This window comes from Tasmannia lanceolata, unplaced genomic scaffold (genome assembly GCF_043159265.1).
Source record: "Tasmannia lanceolata isolate RefF3 unplaced genomic scaffold, GAP_Taslan_0.1 ptg000003l, whole genome shotgun sequence".
NCBI classification, from domain to species: Eukaryota; Viridiplantae; Streptophyta; class Magnoliopsida; order Canellales; family Winteraceae; genus Tasmannia; species Tasmannia lanceolata.
The window spans coordinates 5635911-5653657 of NW_027518680.1; the positions used below are offsets into that span (position 1 = coordinate 5635911).

Sequence of the window (17747 nt, forward strand, 5' to 3'; positions counted from 1 at the left end):
GTAGCCGTCCATTTTAAACTTCCACAAATCAACGCTTACCATAATCCTATGAAGATGATTTCTTAAGGACAATCCTATTCTGTAGCCATCCATTTTAAACCTCCACAAATCAACGCTTACCATGATCCTATGAAGATGATTTCTTAAGGATTAAGTCCTATAGAATTAATATCTAAAATAACCCAGCCTACTTAAAAACTCAACCTCAGAAATTCTATATAATAATGGTTGAAAATCAACATAGGGCCTGAAATAGGTGCAGTAAGAGAGATTTATTGTTTTGAGAAGGAGAGATGGAGGTGGAGAAGGAACAGAGTGTGGTGATAATTGAACCGAAGCCAAACAAAGGAATAGTGTCTCAATTAGTGGATGCATTAGAAAAACTCATCGTTTGGGCAATGTATGATTACTCCAAACCTCATCATTACCTCACCGGAAATTACGCTCCGGTCGCCGGAGAGACGCCTCCGTCCAATAATCTCATCGTCAGAGGTTTTCTTCCCGTAAGACATTGAAATACGAACGATCCAAGACACATCGATCGAATTTTCTGTTTTTTTTTTTGGTTTATGATTTTTCCTGTGTTGGATTTTATGATGTTTATGGTATCATTTTCTGTTTTTATGGAAGGTTTGATGAGTTCATTTTATTAATGTATTTTTACTATAATTGCAGGGTCTTTAATCTCTCATCTCATTAGCACTTAATCTCACCTTTTGGATAAAAAATCCATTTACTACCCTGTTTTTATGGAAGATTTTGATATTTTCAGTTATTACCCATCACAGTTTAGACAAGTTAAAGATATCTTTTCTTTTCCCCTGAGGATTTGATGCTTATCTCTTGACAATATAAATTTAGTTTGAGGTTTCTTTAGTTATGATTGTTTTATTTTACTCAGTATTTAGAATTTTGTAGCTTCTTTTCCTTTTTTTTTTTTTTTTGGGATGGTTGGGGAGAGGGGTTATCTTAATGGTTAATACTTTTGCTAGGATTCCTTTTATGATTTGAGATTTTTCTAAGAAATGGCATGCTTTCTTTTGTCATGTTACCAGCTGAAATTTTCTGATTTATTCTTATTAATATTTTTTTCCGGAAGAATAAGATTTAGAATTGAGAGCCTCTCTTGTATTTTTTTTTTGAAAGATTTTCTAATTTTTACAGGGCTCTTTCCCTCCATTCAATCAGAGCCTCTCTTGTATTTATCCAAGATTTTGAGATTCCATTTAATACTAAAGGCTCTATTTGTGCTTTTAAAGCTATTGCTTGATTAGCTATTGCTTAACAATTTGATCTTTGGTGGCAGCTAAAGTTGTTTGACTTACTGTAACTGTAGATTTTTTTTGGTGATTTGAACTTTATTTTTCGCTGCTAGTAAGTCCATGAAATGAAGTGGGGAGTTCTGCTTAACAGGAGTGCTTGAATGGGGAGTTCGTTAGAGTTGGTCCTAATCCAAAGTTTCCTCCAGTGGCTGGATATCATTGGTAAATTTCTTCTCTTAGTTTTGAAATTCAACAATGTTTTAGTAGGGCTATGTAGATTCATGTATGTTAGGCACACCTGGAGAGTTAGGAAATATCTAAATTGTCTAGTTATTGAGAATTTCAGATACATTTATGAGATCAAGTAACAACACAGTAAACATAAACAGCCATAACACACTGTGGACTTGCCATGCATGTTTAGGGTGGGGATAGGGGCAATGAGCCAGACTTGGGATGGCAAACATTTTTCATGGGCTTGATCACTATAAACATGGTGGTGGGTCCATGCTATATAATACTGTTTTCCTTGTAGGAAAAGTGATAGTTCAAAGAAGAATTTTTACCTATGTACATGCATTCACATACGTGTATCAGTGTATGTGTGCATGTATTTGTGCAGACCCATTGCTCACCCACACACGCATGGATGCACACATGCACATACACCGATATGCCTTGTAATGGAAGAACATTTTTGCCAATAAGTTTATCTTGGTTTTCCTTTTTCAATATAAGGGGCAATTCAAGCTGTCAATTTTTTCTCCTGGGTCCTGGGATAGTCTCATACTCTCAAAGGATGTAACTCTTCTTCAAGTGGATTTGTCATCCTATATCTTGAATTATGATAGCATATTTAACATAAGCCCTCGGGTGGCTTTAAATACGGGCCAAAATTGAAGCTTGTATATCTTGTTCTGGAAAACATTCTTCCCATTGCTTACAGTTCTTTTGGTTTTGCTGTCTGCTTGTGTGCAGGTTTGATGGAGATGGGTGCGTTTGTTTTCTCATCTTTCCTATAGAACTCAATAGTGCCCTGGTTTTTAGATGAATTTATTATGTTTTTTCATAATGAGGATGCTGTCAACTGCACGGTTTAATAGCTGTAGTGCTTTAGGTGAAGCTTCAAGTGCTTAATTAACTAATAATTTCTACTTGATTTTCATTCTTATAGATCTGGCTCCCTAGAGTCCCTACTTTTGTCTTTACTTTTTTTTTTTGTAAAGGGCAGCAGTATATATATATATATATATATATATATATATATATATATATATATATATATATATATATATATATGTAGTATATATATATAAAGAAGCTTTTAGATTTTTTTGAAAAGGGCAGCAGTATATATATATAAAGAAGCAGAACTGAGATGGTCCTGGAGGAACTAAGATAATACAAGCATGTTGCATGTGTAGTGATGGGACCTATCTTAGACTCACTTAATGGTCGTTTATGTTTATTCTTTAGTTATTTCAATATTTAGATGCTCCCCATCATAGAAATCACTTGAGGGGCATTCGTGCAATTTGTGTAAGTGAGCTGCCATCACTAATAAAAGTTGAGTTTTCATGGGGTTAATCACACATCACTAATACAAGCTTTTAGATTTACAACTTGGTATTAGAACTCCAAGCACATCTCAAGAGTTGTAACGTGCTGATCAAGACCGCAGGGAAGAACTATTCTCACCTTGTGTCCGTGCGACTGGCATTAGCAGCGGTACAGAGAAAACCTCCAGCAGATCACACATTTGGTAGGGTTTTGATCAAGATTATTTCAGCATCATCAATGATATGTTTCCAAAGTGTTTTGTGTCAGATATGAATTGTGTCAAAAATTGAGAGATCTCTAATCTATCAAAACAGGATTGAACACCAGGTGCAGCCAACGACAAGATGAGATGCAAGAAACACAAGTAGACAAAACGTAAACACAAGATTTACATGGTTTGAGTGTTTGACAGTGGGACAATTGGGGACTCCAACTAAGCCATGAGATGCCTGAGGGACTTAGGATTGTATCTCTATCCGAGAAAGGGTGGTCGAATTTGCAGTTGTTGTAAATGGTATATCAGTGGAAATCTTGTAAAATCACGGAAAACATATGCAAATGATGAAATTTTAAGATGAAACTTTGGGAAATGCTAGAATAAGCACAAATGCATACTTAGAAATCATTACATAAGCAAGAAAGCCATACATAATGGCTTAATCACGTCGAACACCTAGTGACATGAGTTGTCGCACATGTTTGGAATAGTAAAGTCAAAAAGGAAGTACAATGTAATGAAGTATAAGAAAGTACAATGACCAATCTCCCCTCTAAGGACCCCAACTCTGTCAATACCATGTAAAGTTATGAGGTATTATTGGTCCCATGCTGATCTGACATCCCATGCATAAGATACGGTTACTCTGCTATGCAGTTCAATGATGTTGCCCACCAAATATCGCTCTCTACATTAATGAAATGAAATGAAATGCAAATCATAACATCTATTCGATCCTTTTGGTTGAATTTTGTGAATTTCAGTCGAAATTTCTGGGAAATAATGACATGGAAGGAATTCATATAGATTTCGTTTTGGTGGGGATGGATTGGAAAATTTCGGGAAAATTTAAAACCATGACCATGGGCATGTCAGATTAGAGGCATATATAGATGTGGACCGGGTGGGATCAGTTATAGATCAGAGATCGACATCTGGATAATGTTCTTTTGTTGGTGGTAACCTGATTAGTTTGAAGTGTAAGAAGCCATAGTGGCTAGATCTAGTGCAGAGGCCGAGTCAAGATCCAGGCTCATGAGATGTGTGCGCTTTGTGGCTAGATATACTGCTATATAAGTTGGGTTTCAATGTTCAGAAACCTGTGAGTTTGTAATGTGACAATTGGGAAGCAATCAGCATCACTCACAAACCAGTTCAACATGATTGTATTCAGGGCAGGTTAGTTTTGTACACCATATGTTAGAACGGAAGATCACGTAGCTTATGTTTTAACTAAGGGTGTGTGCAAAGCTCATTTGTAAGGATCTTATGCAAGATGGGCATGATAGATATCTTTGCATCAACTTGAGAGAGTGTTGTGATGGGCCCTATCTTTTTCTTTTTTTAAATTGACTTTTATTACCCAAAAAGTGTTACAACTTCAGGGGACAAGATGTCCCCAAGGAGTGATGGGCCCTATCTTACTTAGTGGTCTTTGGTATATATTCTTTAGTTATTTAATTATTTATACGATCCCCATAATAAAAGTCACTTATGAGAGGTATTCATGTAATTTGTGTAGGTGAGCTCTTATCGCTGATAAAAATTGGATTTTTCGTGGGCTTAATCACACTAGACAAATTTTCCCATTTTCTCTTTTCACTTCTCTCTTTTTCTCTTCTTCTACCTCACACCCTAATACAAGCTGTTGGGACTATTTCAAGACTAGAAAAAGATTTTGTTTATTTTGTTTATTTAGTCCTTTACTAAGAATTTTACAATGCATATATTTTGAATTAGTGATTCATTCATGAGTCAAAGATGTCCCTAAGGCTAGGAAATATTATTTGAATATTGAAATAAATGCAATATGCCTTTATTAAGTTGCATTAATGTATTTCTGGTAAGTAGTTGGTTTTTTAAATGTTAAGATTATCTTATTCATTAGGTTAAAGCTTACAGATTTCATGAGTTCACTTTTACCATATGGAAAGATGGTAATTTTTTTGTATGATTAGAATGTCATAAAGGTGTTCATAAAATGAATAGGAAGTTGTGTAACTTATTTTTATCTTATAGGAAATATTTGACTTTTTTTTTTCTGTATGACCAGAGCTCTACAACTGTTTTGTTTTATTTACTTGAAATTTGTGTTTTCATGTTCATTTCAATCATATTGCTACTGGCCTACTGTGTGATGAAGGGTTTAATCTCTGTAGCATCTTTGTTAAGTATAACCTACATAATTGATTTTGGGAGTTGAGAATGTGGATTTTAAAAAAAAAATCTGTGATGGTAAGTAGGATAACTGAGGTTTTTATGCTCTAGTTATATGTTCCAGAATGGTTCATGGTATGCACATTAAAGATGGGAAAGCAACCTACGTTTCACGATATGTAAGGACATCACGCCTAAAGCAAGAAGAGTTTTATGGGGGTGCAAAATTTATGAAGGTAAACTAGTAAACCATTGTGAGTTGCATTTATTATTTTCTTTATATTCTTATGGAATACTTTGTTTTACATTGGTATTTTATTTAGAAATAAATAATCATCATTTTATAAGTTTATTTAGGGCACCAACCAATAAAAATAAAATGAAGTTCGCTCAATTACTAGATTGCCATTCCTTTTTAAATTTTTTTTTTTAACCTTCAGATGTTTTAAAAGGGCATAACACTAACTCTAGATCCTAGATGCGCACTTGAATTAAGTCATTGGCCCAGCTTTGGGACTAGTAGGGTGGTTAAAGCCTAAAGGTCTATGTTATGTAACCTAAGTTTTAATTGCTTAAGTTGCACTTTGGGGACAAAGTGATTCTATGGAAAACCTTGAAATAGTCGGCAAGGAATGGATATCTTTATTTGAATTAAATAGGAAGTTAACAAGATATGTATGTACAAACACTGCAATCGAAATATCCGATTACATAAGATGTGATGCTAAGCAGTGAAAAATGAAAATTTATTAAATCCAAATAATTTTAAATGTGAGAAGAACAGATGAAGGGAATAATAAAATTGAGGTGCCGCCCGGGGTTCCTAGATATAGTCTGGGTTTGAAAAAAAGAGAGATGAAGGGAATTTGTAGGAGAACCCTTAAATATGATTGCGGTTTCCTCTTCTCTTTAGGAATGCGTCTTCTTTGTACTGATGAAAGTCTTACATTCTGAATTAACTACACTTTGGATCAAATTTATCTTGACTAAATGCTACCTGGTGGAGTCTACTTTGAAAAAGGTGAGCCTTTGCCATGTCAGTGATGACCTGAAGTGCATAAATGGGACTCGGGTTTCAACTTCATGCTTACTTTCAAGAAATGATAAGAAATCTACTTTGGAAAACACATAATTGCGGTGTTTTTATGTCATCTGTAGATTGGAGACATTAAGGGGATCTTTGGACTTTTTATGGTTCAAATGCAAATGCTCCGAGCAAAATTGAAAATACTGGATGTTTCATATGGAACTGGTACAGGTAGGTTTGTTGACTAAGCCAAAAAATGACCATTTAATTAATCAGTTGCTTTCTATTTCTGTGCTAGACTATCCTATGTTAAATTGCACCTTCTATGGATCTGGTCCACTATAATAATTGCGACTCATCTGTAACAATTCCAAAGAATTCACCCTTCATAATCATGGCTTGAATCTAAGCATCGTATGTATTAGAACTGAACAATTTTTTCTGTGACACATTGACAGGTAACACAGCTCTCATATATCATCATGGTAGACTTTTGGCCCTCTCAGAAGCTGATAAACCTTGTAAGTCTTCTCCTGATTGATTAGATAGTTATGTTACTATGTTAGATATTTCTATAGCGCCTCTGTTTTTCATTTTTTTTCTCTTTGTCAATGAAGTTTAATAGAGATTTCTAATTATCAACACAATAGGTGAATTTGAAATAACCGAATTCTAATTATGCCTTGAAGGTGGAGAGGAACACACATGTGAAAATAGAAAAGAAAAGGATGAACAAAAGGTTACCTTTATTTTTAATAAATATTTTTAGGATCGAAGATTTTAGTAAAATCAGTGATCATAAACAGTATAAAATGAATGAATAGGCAAACAAATTCCTGGTTAGGCCTTCCCTAATAGATTATATGGGGTTTGTCATTTCTCGGTCGCTCATTGCCATGCTGTCACTTTGATGGTAGTTGAACAAGGGATGGTCAGATCTTGATGGAAAGCCCTATGGAAGGATTACTTGCAGACAAATAAAATGGTTCATAATGGGGCCTTGTGGAGAGATAATAGATGGTGCCGAGATGTGTCATTGCCCTGAATGTGAATATTGTAACAATAAGATTCAGTGGATTGGATGCTTGCAGAGTTCACAAGAATCAAGGTGGACTTGAGTGCTTCGTGGTTCCTACTTTTGTAGCCCCAAGACTGAAGGAAGAGCTGTTTGAGGGGTTTTGAGGAGAGAGGCTAGAGGGATTCCCTTGAAGCGGTCGTGAAATGTCTTTGCAAAATAAGGAGATTGTATCTACATAAAGACTCAGGAAATATTTATTCGGGGCCTGTTTTGAGTATTTATGGATGAATTTTGTTTGAATAATTGATACGAGTTAGGTGTTCACACTTGGTCACAACTCACAACTCAAACGAATCAATTTTTCGATACTAGCACTTCTTTCGACTCTAGAGTAGAATGAGTAAAGACTTCATTCTGTGATGAGGGAGGCATCATCACAATGACAATTACTGATGGCTAGTGGCTATTTAATACTGTTAGTGTATGTATATGCCTATGGGCATATCCGTCTTTCGTACATTTCTCATTATACATAAATACATAAGTGAAGGAGAGACTCCCTAACTCACAATTTATTTCTCTCTTCCTCAACATGGTATCAGAGCCAAAGGTCTCGAGTGCAAACTTCCCGGATAGCAAAAATCCACATGCGATGGTCGGCCCAAAGTGGGACCACATGTTCCACGTGTTTGCCAAGTGGGCCACACGTGCGGGGGAGTGTTAAAGTATAAAGATAAATAACGCCTTTCTCCAACAGCTTAAGCTTTTGAAGAAAGGCGTTCTTTATCTTTTATATTTAACACAAGTGGAGAGCTCATTTGGTTACGTTCTCTCTTGTCAGAGATCGGTTTCTCCCCATCATCTCCTTCTCAGTTATATTCCGACAACAAGGCAGCGATTGACATTGCCACAAATCCAGTCTTTCATGAGAGAACTAAACATATTCAGGTTGATTGCCACTTCATTCGGCATCGGATTCAAAAAGGAGAAATATGCATAGTGTTCACTGTTTACCAAGCCATTGAACAAAGCTAAATTGAGTGATAATTGTAGCAAACTAGGAATGTCTGACATATACATTCCAGCTTGGGGGGGAGTGTTAGTGTATGTATATGCCTATGGGCATATCCGTCTTTTGTATATTTCTCATTATATATAAATACGTAAGTGAGGGGGAGACTCCCTAACTCACAATTTCTTTCTCTCATTCTCTTCCTCAACAAATACTACGAAAGACATGTTTAAAAGAATTCATTAAACATTTCACTCCTATAAAAGGAATTCAAGTGCAAATTGCAGGGCGTATCGACGGAAACCATTCGAGCTAAAATTGATCATTGTTCCTATACAGTTCGAACTATCTATGGGGTATTAGGCATCAAAATTTGGATATCGCAATAATGGGTCTTTCCTTCCCATTCTATACAGCGATAGAACAAAAAATTACAAACTCTTTCATTCATTCTCTGTCCCTTCAATAAAAAATGAACCATTCTAATTCTCAACTCAACTCAACTCAACTCAACTCAACAAAGCCTTTGTCCCAAACTAGTTGGAGTCGGCTAAATGAATCCTTTAGAGAAATTTCACGAAGAATGTGAAATGAATCTATTCGGCTCTAATCCTAGCTCTAGTTGGGTTCTTCTACGTGGATCATTTTCTTCCATTCTATCCTATTTAAGGTCATGTTCTCTGTTATGTTCCTAGCTATCAAGTCTTTCCTCACTGTTTCTACCCAAGTTGTTTTCGGTCTGCCCTTAGCTCTTTTTACTTCATCAATTTGGCACGAGTCACCTCTTCTCACCGGAGCATCCAAAGGCCTACGTTGGATATGTCCAAACCATCTTAAGCGGTGCTCTCTCATCTTCTCCTCAATTGGTGCCACCTCCACTTTATTACGAATGTCTTCATTTTTAATTCTATCTAACCTTGTGTGGCCGCACATCCATCTAAGCATTCGCATCTCCGCTACACTCATCTTATGCACATGTTGGTTCTTGGTGGCCCAACATTCTAAGCCGTACAGCATGGCTGGCCTCACAGCTGTCTTATAAAACTTTTCCTTCAACTTGGTAGGGATTTTACGGTCGCACAGAACTCCTGAGGCATGCTTCCACTTCAACCAACCTGCTCTTATTCTATGGTTAACATCATCTTCAATCTCTCATTCCTTATGTAGAATTGAACCAAGATAGAGAAAGATATCCCTCTTAGGTACCTCCTGTCCGTTCTAATTCTAATTATTAATTATATAGGGTTAAACAAAAATTCGATTGACCATTTGGTAGAATTGATATGCTTAGTGTGTGACTCGTTGGATTAAAAAAAACAATGGACCAACCCATAACTAATAACTATAGAACTAATAACCAGCTCAGAATTACTCTTAAGGAGCATAGTTCAAAATTGTTCTCTAATGCATTCTGCAGACGTTCTTAAAGTTCTGGAAGATGGTGATCTGCAAACCCTTGGAATGCTGGACTATGACAAGAGGTTGTCTCATTCATTCACTGCTCATCCGAAGGTTGATCCATTCACTGGTAGAACCCATTTTAAACTAAGTGCAAATTTCTTGTTGTGTAGTATGATAACTGCAACTCCTTTTTGATTCATAAGTACTTTGGATGCAGATGAGATGTTTACCTTTGGTTATTCACAGACTCCACCTTATATTACTTATCGAGTCATTACTAAGGACGGTGCCATGCTTGATCCCGTACCAATAACGATATCAGACCCTATCATGATGCATGACTTTGCCATCACTGACAACTATGCAATCTTCATGGATTTGCCTATGTACTTCTGTCCAAAGGTATTTTAATTGCTCTATGCTTTTATACGAATTGTTTCTTATAAGTATGGAGTACCCCTATACTTGCGACTTGGTGCTTGTAAATTATGTGAAGAGTGATAAAACTCTAAATGCCAAACTTCTAATAGTCTTTTGGGAATGGCTTAAAAAATTCAATGAAGCAGACTGGATGCATGACTTGTCACTAGAGGACAACCCTGTTTTACCGACATTAGTAATTATGCATGACAAGTCAGCAAATGGTTAATCAGCTTACCATATGGCTTTTTTGTTGTAAAATTTAATGTCGTTTATTCTAATATTCATACTTAGTTATTCATGTGAGGGGGTATTCTTTTTAAAAGTTTAATTTACTGCTTATGTGTGTTTAACCTTGTGACATAAATGAATTAAATTATTCAAAGGCCCCACAATATTTGCAATGTAACTAGAGCAGTCTTTGGTGCCTATCTCCTACCATCTGAATTGCACGCAACCATGCTTATTCTAGAAAGAGGATCATGTTGGAAATGTGTTTCCAATAAGGGATGGCCACATTGACATACCTAGAAATTAGGAAGTGTTAGACATTTTCTAAAGTTGGGTTTTGGCTTACTAAAGATAACTCTCATTAAGAGTCCTAAATTAGTAAGTTTGTTAGTGTGATTGGGAAACTAACCCATTCCCTCAAGTTTAAATACGGGAGTTGCTTAATGGGAGCAACTTTTCCATCTAGAAATTATGGGTTTACAGTTTTCTTTGAGTGATCCCGGATCTACCAAGAACGGCCAGAGATTCCATTGATCTAGGCATAAGGCTTGGATAGATCCGAAGACTGCGTCAGAACCAAGTTCGACGAGGAGCGCCATCAACCGTCGGATCACGTGCATTGTCGGAGCTTCAATTTGATCATCATGATGGAGGTATCGATCTTTCCGCTTACGGTTAATAAAATTTTCTAGCAGATCAATCAGTCGTGAATCTGATTCCCATTGTTGGTTCTCAGAAGTGTTGTGGTTCTGTAGCTTCCTCTATTGTTTTTATATACCGTTTACTCGTTCCCACAATGAAAACCTCTTAGCCTCACCTTTTTTCTCCTCATAGTATGTAACTTGCAGAAGGAACTCTGAGTTTGTGTTTCTCGACATTCTGAACAACCAGTAATATTTTCAGTTGATTATTATTATGTATAACATAGTGGCATCGAGGTTTAACTCAGGTATGTTGAGTCTATGTCCCGGTGATTATGACCTCAAGGCTCTATTCACTTGTTTTCCTGGGAAAGAAAAAGAAAAGGTTTCCCAGGAATCTGACGTGGCATTAGGAAAAGAAATCCAGGGAAACTGTGTAGGAAAAGGTTTCCCGCGCCTTTTCACGTGCGCAGGAACTGTGCAGGAAAAGGTTTCCCGAGAAACTGTTTGCCCACCTTTTTTTAGTAGTTTTCCCGGGAAAGCAAATCCGACCAAAATATTGGGATTTGGTTTCCCACACTTGTGAGAAAAGAGACATTTCCACATCATTTTTGGTAATTTCCATGTCATTATTTGACATTTTCCACCTAGGCTTGTTACTTTCTCAGGAAAGCAAGTGAACACCAGAATTCTGTCTTGTCAAGGAAAAAAGAGGCTGTTTTCCAGGGATTTGCTTTCCTGGGATTGCAAGTGAACAGAGCCCAAGTGCATTGCACTGAGGTCAAGGGTTTGGTCTTCGTGCTTCCCTGTTAAAAGAAAAAAGGGTTACTCTTTAAGTTTATAGATATTTTGTTGATGCTCAGAACAAACAATCATTGATCATCTAGTTCGTAACATTTTACCTTCTGTTTTCAGAAAATGGTTAAAGGGAAGAAGCCGATCTTCACATTTGATGAGACAAAGAAAGCTCGTTTTGGTATACTTCCACGATATGCCAAAAATGAGCTTCAAATCAGATGGTTTGACCTTCCGAATTGCTTCATCTTCCATAATGGTGAGCCGTATTCTTTCATTATAGTTATTCTTTAACAGGCCAACATTATTTTTTGGATTTTCTGTAGCATTTAAGCTTCAACATGCAATTCATCATAATCATCCTAATGACATCTCAAGCAGTGTTAAATTGAAGAATCTAATTGGATGAGCTGAGTTGGTCAATATAAACCTACTCTGTACCACTATTGAGACCAATTCTCACGTGATTACATGCAACCATGTAAGACATTAACTGGCTTATTACCGGCCTCTGCTACCTTGACACAACATGTCTTTGTTATGGATATGGGATACAGCATTAATGTTTGGAAAATTGAAAGAATCCTTGGCATATGAAGAAATGAATATATGATGATATCCTATTCCTGTTGCTCTTCAAATTATACTCAAGGGACCATCGAGGAGACTGTTCTTGCTGTAGTCAATGTTGGTCTTTGCTCAAACGACGATTTACTATACTTTTATTGCTGAAGTGCCCATCCACATTGTGTCCTCTGTTAGTTATGGGTCACTGAATTGGTTTTTTCATTTTGAATTACAAAATAGATTTATTGGTTTCGTAGTTTGAATCCTTAGATCTTGAAAAAGGTCTTCCTTCATCCATACCAAGCAATTTTGCTTGCCCCTCTCGGCATAGCATGAAATTCTAGTTCAATGCCGAATGCAAAACTGCCAATGCCTTTTGGATTTCCAATAAATCTACTTGTCTCAACATGGTTTTAAACTTCTATCGACATGTGTCATGTGTCGACTTCTGCTGGGACCGAAGTTCGAAGTAAGTCCCGACCGATGTCTGAAGTTTGATTCCTCCATGCACTCACATAACCAAAAAGTTCCATACATCTAGGAATTACTAATACCCATTCCATTATAAGATGAGTAAGTTGAGAAGTAAAAGAAATTGCACGATTGTCAGCTTCCAAAACATGTGAAATATGTATGCTTAGAATTACCTATACTGTTCTAGACATGCATGACGATGTATGTTACTAGGTGCTTGACCTTTTTAAACCATTATTGATAGTTGCCTTGCTTATGTGATGATTTCTCTGTTCATTTATACTTACAAGATTCCCATGGACTTCCATAAACTTCCATGATGTACTTCCGCTTATATGGGGACCAAAACCCTGATCAAAACCAATGTTTGAATCATTGCTCAAGAGAACAAATGAAGTTCCATGATGGAAACTATCAATAATATTTTTTCGACATTCTAATACCTTTTTAAAATCTTGGTTTTATCTGGAATCTGGAAGTCACAGATACAATATATGAAGCCGCATGCTTCAATACTTGATGCACAGCAAGATCGACCATCGGATCCCTGCGACGATCCCACTCATAACTCGAATTACCCGAAAACATCCAAACGGATCAGGGTTCCGCATTTTATGTAATTGCACGGACGGATATGATCCATTAGATCTTAGCTAGGAGTGAGCTTGTATCATTGACTTGTTGAACTTTAGTTAAAATATCGACTGGTTGTTAACTTAGTGAAAAAACTACCACGCTATACTGCAGACTTGGTCATATCAACATGATCAGACTTTTTTTGGATTACAATGGAATTTGTACTGTTTCATTTAAGTATTTTTTCACAAAATACAAATGTTTTGGCACTTTGGGTGTCTTTTCTGATATTTTCAGTGCCTTCTTGTACTAGCCAATGCTTGGGAAGAGGGTGATGAAATTGTTTTGATCACTTGTCGCATTGAAAATCCTGAACTGGACATGGTCAGCGGAACTGTTAAAGATAAGCTCGAAAATTTCAAAAATGAGCTGTATGCAATTCTGATCCATAAAACTAATTTTTCTTTCAGTATCACTTTCTCCAGAGTGTTTATAATGGTTGTTTCTTTCCTGTAGATATGAAATGAGATTCAACATGAAAAGTGGTGATGCTTCACAGAAGCAACTATCTGTGTCTGCGGTCGATTTTCCTCGAATCAATGAGAGCTACACTGGAAGGTATATCTCAAGCCATTGGTGATGTCTGGAGGGGGATATGTGAATAAACACACACCCCGTTTTTTATTTTCTGTAGATGATTAAACTCTTTCAATGCAAAGAAATGTGGTGTTGTCCTAGAGTATTTTCAATAAAGAAAGTTAATTTGTTTTGGTGTTTTGCCTAAGGATGTGGATTGTAAATGGAATTTCTATATTTATTGTCATGCTATGCCACCAATATCCTTCTCGGGAATTTCTCGGCAAGGGAAAATCTCGGGATATATTATTTTATTTTTATTTTTTTGGGTTTATATCGGGGCAAAAAGATAAATTAAATTATATAAAAGCATAAATTAAGAAAAAAAATACAAAATATAAAATATCGTTAATATCGTGATATTATCGTGGTAAATGAAAATATCACTATATATATTTTTAAATTCTCAGGATTATTTGGGGATTTTGTCATTTTATCAAAATATCGCCATAAAATCGCTATATTTTGAAAATATCAGAGATGTTTGTGACATAGTTGCTAAGTACAAAAATCATCATCATTTTCTCGAATCAAAGAACCTCCCCAAATTTCACATCATTGTGTTCTCAGTACTGGATATCTTTCCCAATGATTGTTATTTCTTTGCGAGAAAAGGCTTCTTGATTGCTGCATCCATGAAGATACCGGCTTATCTTAGCTATTTAAAAAATGTTTGGGTTTTTTTCCCCGTTTTAAATCACGTATGTTACTTTTTGTGGTGACAGAGTCATTTTGCTTGAGGCCAAGTTATTTTCATCTGCATCCTTTTTATTTAGTTGTCTTGTGTAAGTTCAGAAAGCAACGATTTGTCTATGGAACCATACTTGACAACATTACAAAGGTGAAAGGCATTGTCAAGTTTGATCTGCATGCTGAGCCAAATGCGGAAAAATTAAAGCTTGAAGTTGGAGGAAATATTCAAGGCATCCTTGAATTGGAAGCCGGAAGATATGGTTCAGAGGCAATATTTGTTCCTCGTAAGCCTGGTGTCACTTCAGAAGAGGATGACGGCTACTTGATATTTTTTGTGCATGACGAGAACACTGGGTAACTTTTACTCTCTCTCTCTCACTTACACATGCACACATCGTCATTTATATTATCATTGTTGTGCAGATTCTTACATTCTAGCAATGATTCATCACCTAGGTGGACTAATCTGCGGCCCTGAAAGGGGAATTTAATTTTTCGTTTGTGCTATAAGGGTATTTTGGTAATTCTTGATGTAGTGGTATTAATATATAAGCCACATTTTAGGATTACAGGTGTAAGAGCATTTTCGATGTTTTCTTACCTGAGATGAAAGGAAAAAAAGAGAGTTTGTAACCCTAATCGAAATAATGAAACTCTTTTCTCCCGTGGACGTACCCAGATGTACCCACACTGCCAAACCACGTAAATCACATGTTTTCTTAATTGTGTATGCTTCTGGCATCTCATCTTGTCTTTGTTTGAGAGATTAGAGTATCTCTCGGTTTTCAACAATCATTACCAGTGATGTTCCAGACTTCCAGTCATCAGATCACCATTACCATATGAATGTGTGTTAAGGATTTGCAAGTGGAGTTGGTGAAAGTGGAAAAGTTATATATATCAGGAGAAGCTGAAATATAGTTACCATGCAATCAAGGGCACACTTGATTATCCATCTTCCTTGAAAAAATTAGCAATACATGGCGATTTGCATTCATTTTGAGGGTCCAAGATATCTTAGTCATTCTCCTAATTATTTTAAAATTTCTCTGGTAACTAACTACGAAAGGCGGTTGTCATTTATTTAATAGTTCTGTATATGCATACACATACATATCCACCATATATTTATGTAGCTATGCATGTGTCACATGTAAGTATCAATACCCCAAAGGGGGTTCTAAAGACACATGCATCATCTAATAATAGTTTTATGTGCGAGAGAATAATATTCCAACTCCTGGTTTTAGTAGTGGCACTCCTCTCTTTAGTTACACTTTTTCGACTAGCTCTTAAAGTCCGTTACAATTCCCAAAATGCCATCCAATTAGAGAAGTATGTAGCGTCTGTCTTGGATATGTCATGCATTGCGTTATTTAGACTACAAGCTCGAATCAGAGTTTGGAGCTGGACCATTCAAGCAAAGGTTTCTATAATGATTTTTAAGTTGCCTTGGTAGGTGCTATTGCTACTGCACTTTTAGTAATAAACTTTCAGAACTAGAAACCTGAAATCAAATAAGCCGTGTAAGCTCTTCCTCTGTGTTGTGGTTAGATTTAAGTGGAGCATTCAAGCAATTTTTATCAAATTGAAATTTTTTTATCGAGTTTTTTTTAATCATTTGAACTAATTTCTTATGGTTCTTTTATTAGTTTCCATGATACGTCAGGTGGTATTGCTATTTAGTACTAAAGATTTAAAATTAGAAACCTGAAATCAAATATGATAAGACATTAGCTAACTGTTTTTCTCTTCAATTTATTGATGCAGAAAATCCGAAGTCAATGTGATTGATGCAAAAACAATGTCAGCTGACCCTGTTGCAGTTGTTGAACTACCTAATAGAGTTCCATATGGATTCCATGCCTTCTTTGTGACAGAGGTCAGTAATCCAATGACTATAGTAGATATATTTAAAATTCTGTTATATTCCATCAATTTGTTTGAAAGGTAACGAAATTTTATTAAAACCAAACCTCAAATATGTCTCTAATCTCCAATATAACGCACGCAAGCTTCTATGGCCCTGGAGCACAACTTCTTGCCCATTTATATGTTATCTGTTTGTTTTTCCAAATCATTTGCCTGACTTAACTAATTTCCTGCCCTGAAAATTGGTCTTACAATTCATATTGTTGTGATGCTTACTTATATCAGCTTCATCCTTTTCTTTTTCTCTGTAACATTTCCCCACTAAATCTTTTTTTATAAATATATCAACAGGAGCAACTTCAACATCAAGCCAAGTTTTGATTGCTAAAGCTTCCCAAGTTACAAGGAGACTGCTGAAAACTAAAGTAGTGGTATTTGGGAAGCCAGTCCTTTAAAAGCTAGGAGGAGCAATGCAGAGGATATGCATAGAAGTAGGCATTATATAGAAAAAGTAGGCCTGTTTTTGTTTGCCACGTGTAAGGGTATGTTTGTTATTATAAAACAATTATGTTCTGAAAGTTTACACATTTTCATGGATTCCAATAGGCATCCAAATGCACCATAAACAACTTTAAATAATGCTAATATTGAGTAATTTTATAATGGGAAATGATATCATCACAACCATGTTTTAATAATTGCACTAACTCAGCTTGTCTATTCTTTTCTAATTGGCTTGTGATGTCTTTTTTGGAACTGTAATATTCTTTGACACCTCTTTAAATAATAAAAGACAAGATGGGTTAGTGCAATTATTAAAACATGGATGTGCTGGTATCATCTCCCTTTATAATGAACCAAAGTAATGAGGTAGCATCAGACATTCTTATAAGAGGATTTCACTTGAAGTGAGCTTACTTAGCTGCCCTTGAGAAACAGAGAAAAGATCTAATCCTCCCTTCCAATTGTATTGCCTTGGTACAAAATGAATTTATAATGGCACGGAAAAATATAAACTTAAAGAAACAGTGAGTTGCCCCCCAAGGTCCCAAGCAAGGTTTGAAATTTCGGTGCAAAATCTTATAATTTCAGCTGGAATTTTCAAATTTCGGTTTCTGTTTTAAATTTTGCCGAAATAAAAAATTTGGGAATTTCGGCCTAAATTTAAAAGAAACCATGCCTAAATTA

The 17747-nt window shown here is 36.0% G+C and overlaps 1 protein-coding gene across 1 annotated transcript; it reads left to right on the forward strand.

The window, feature by feature from the left end:
- Positions 1-208: 208 nt before the first annotated feature.
- LOC143849101 (carotenoid 9,10(9',10')-cleavage dioxygenase-like) lies at positions 209-17162 on the forward strand. The gene is made up of 14 exons (XM_077358154.1): positions 209-503; positions 1414-1484; positions 2241-2255; positions 5321-5432; positions 6355-6454; positions 6682-6744; positions 9671-9781; positions 9872-10056; positions 11862-12000; positions 13672-13789; positions 13875-13976; positions 14790-15041; positions 16458-16569; positions 16911-17162. Exons 1-14 carry the CDS (start codon positions 294-296, stop codon positions 16938-16940), a joined length of 1620 nt encoding a protein of 539 aa, XP_077214269.1. The 5' UTR covers positions 209-293; the 3' UTR covers positions 16941-17162.
- The last annotated feature ends 585 nt before the right edge of the window (positions 17163-17747 follow it).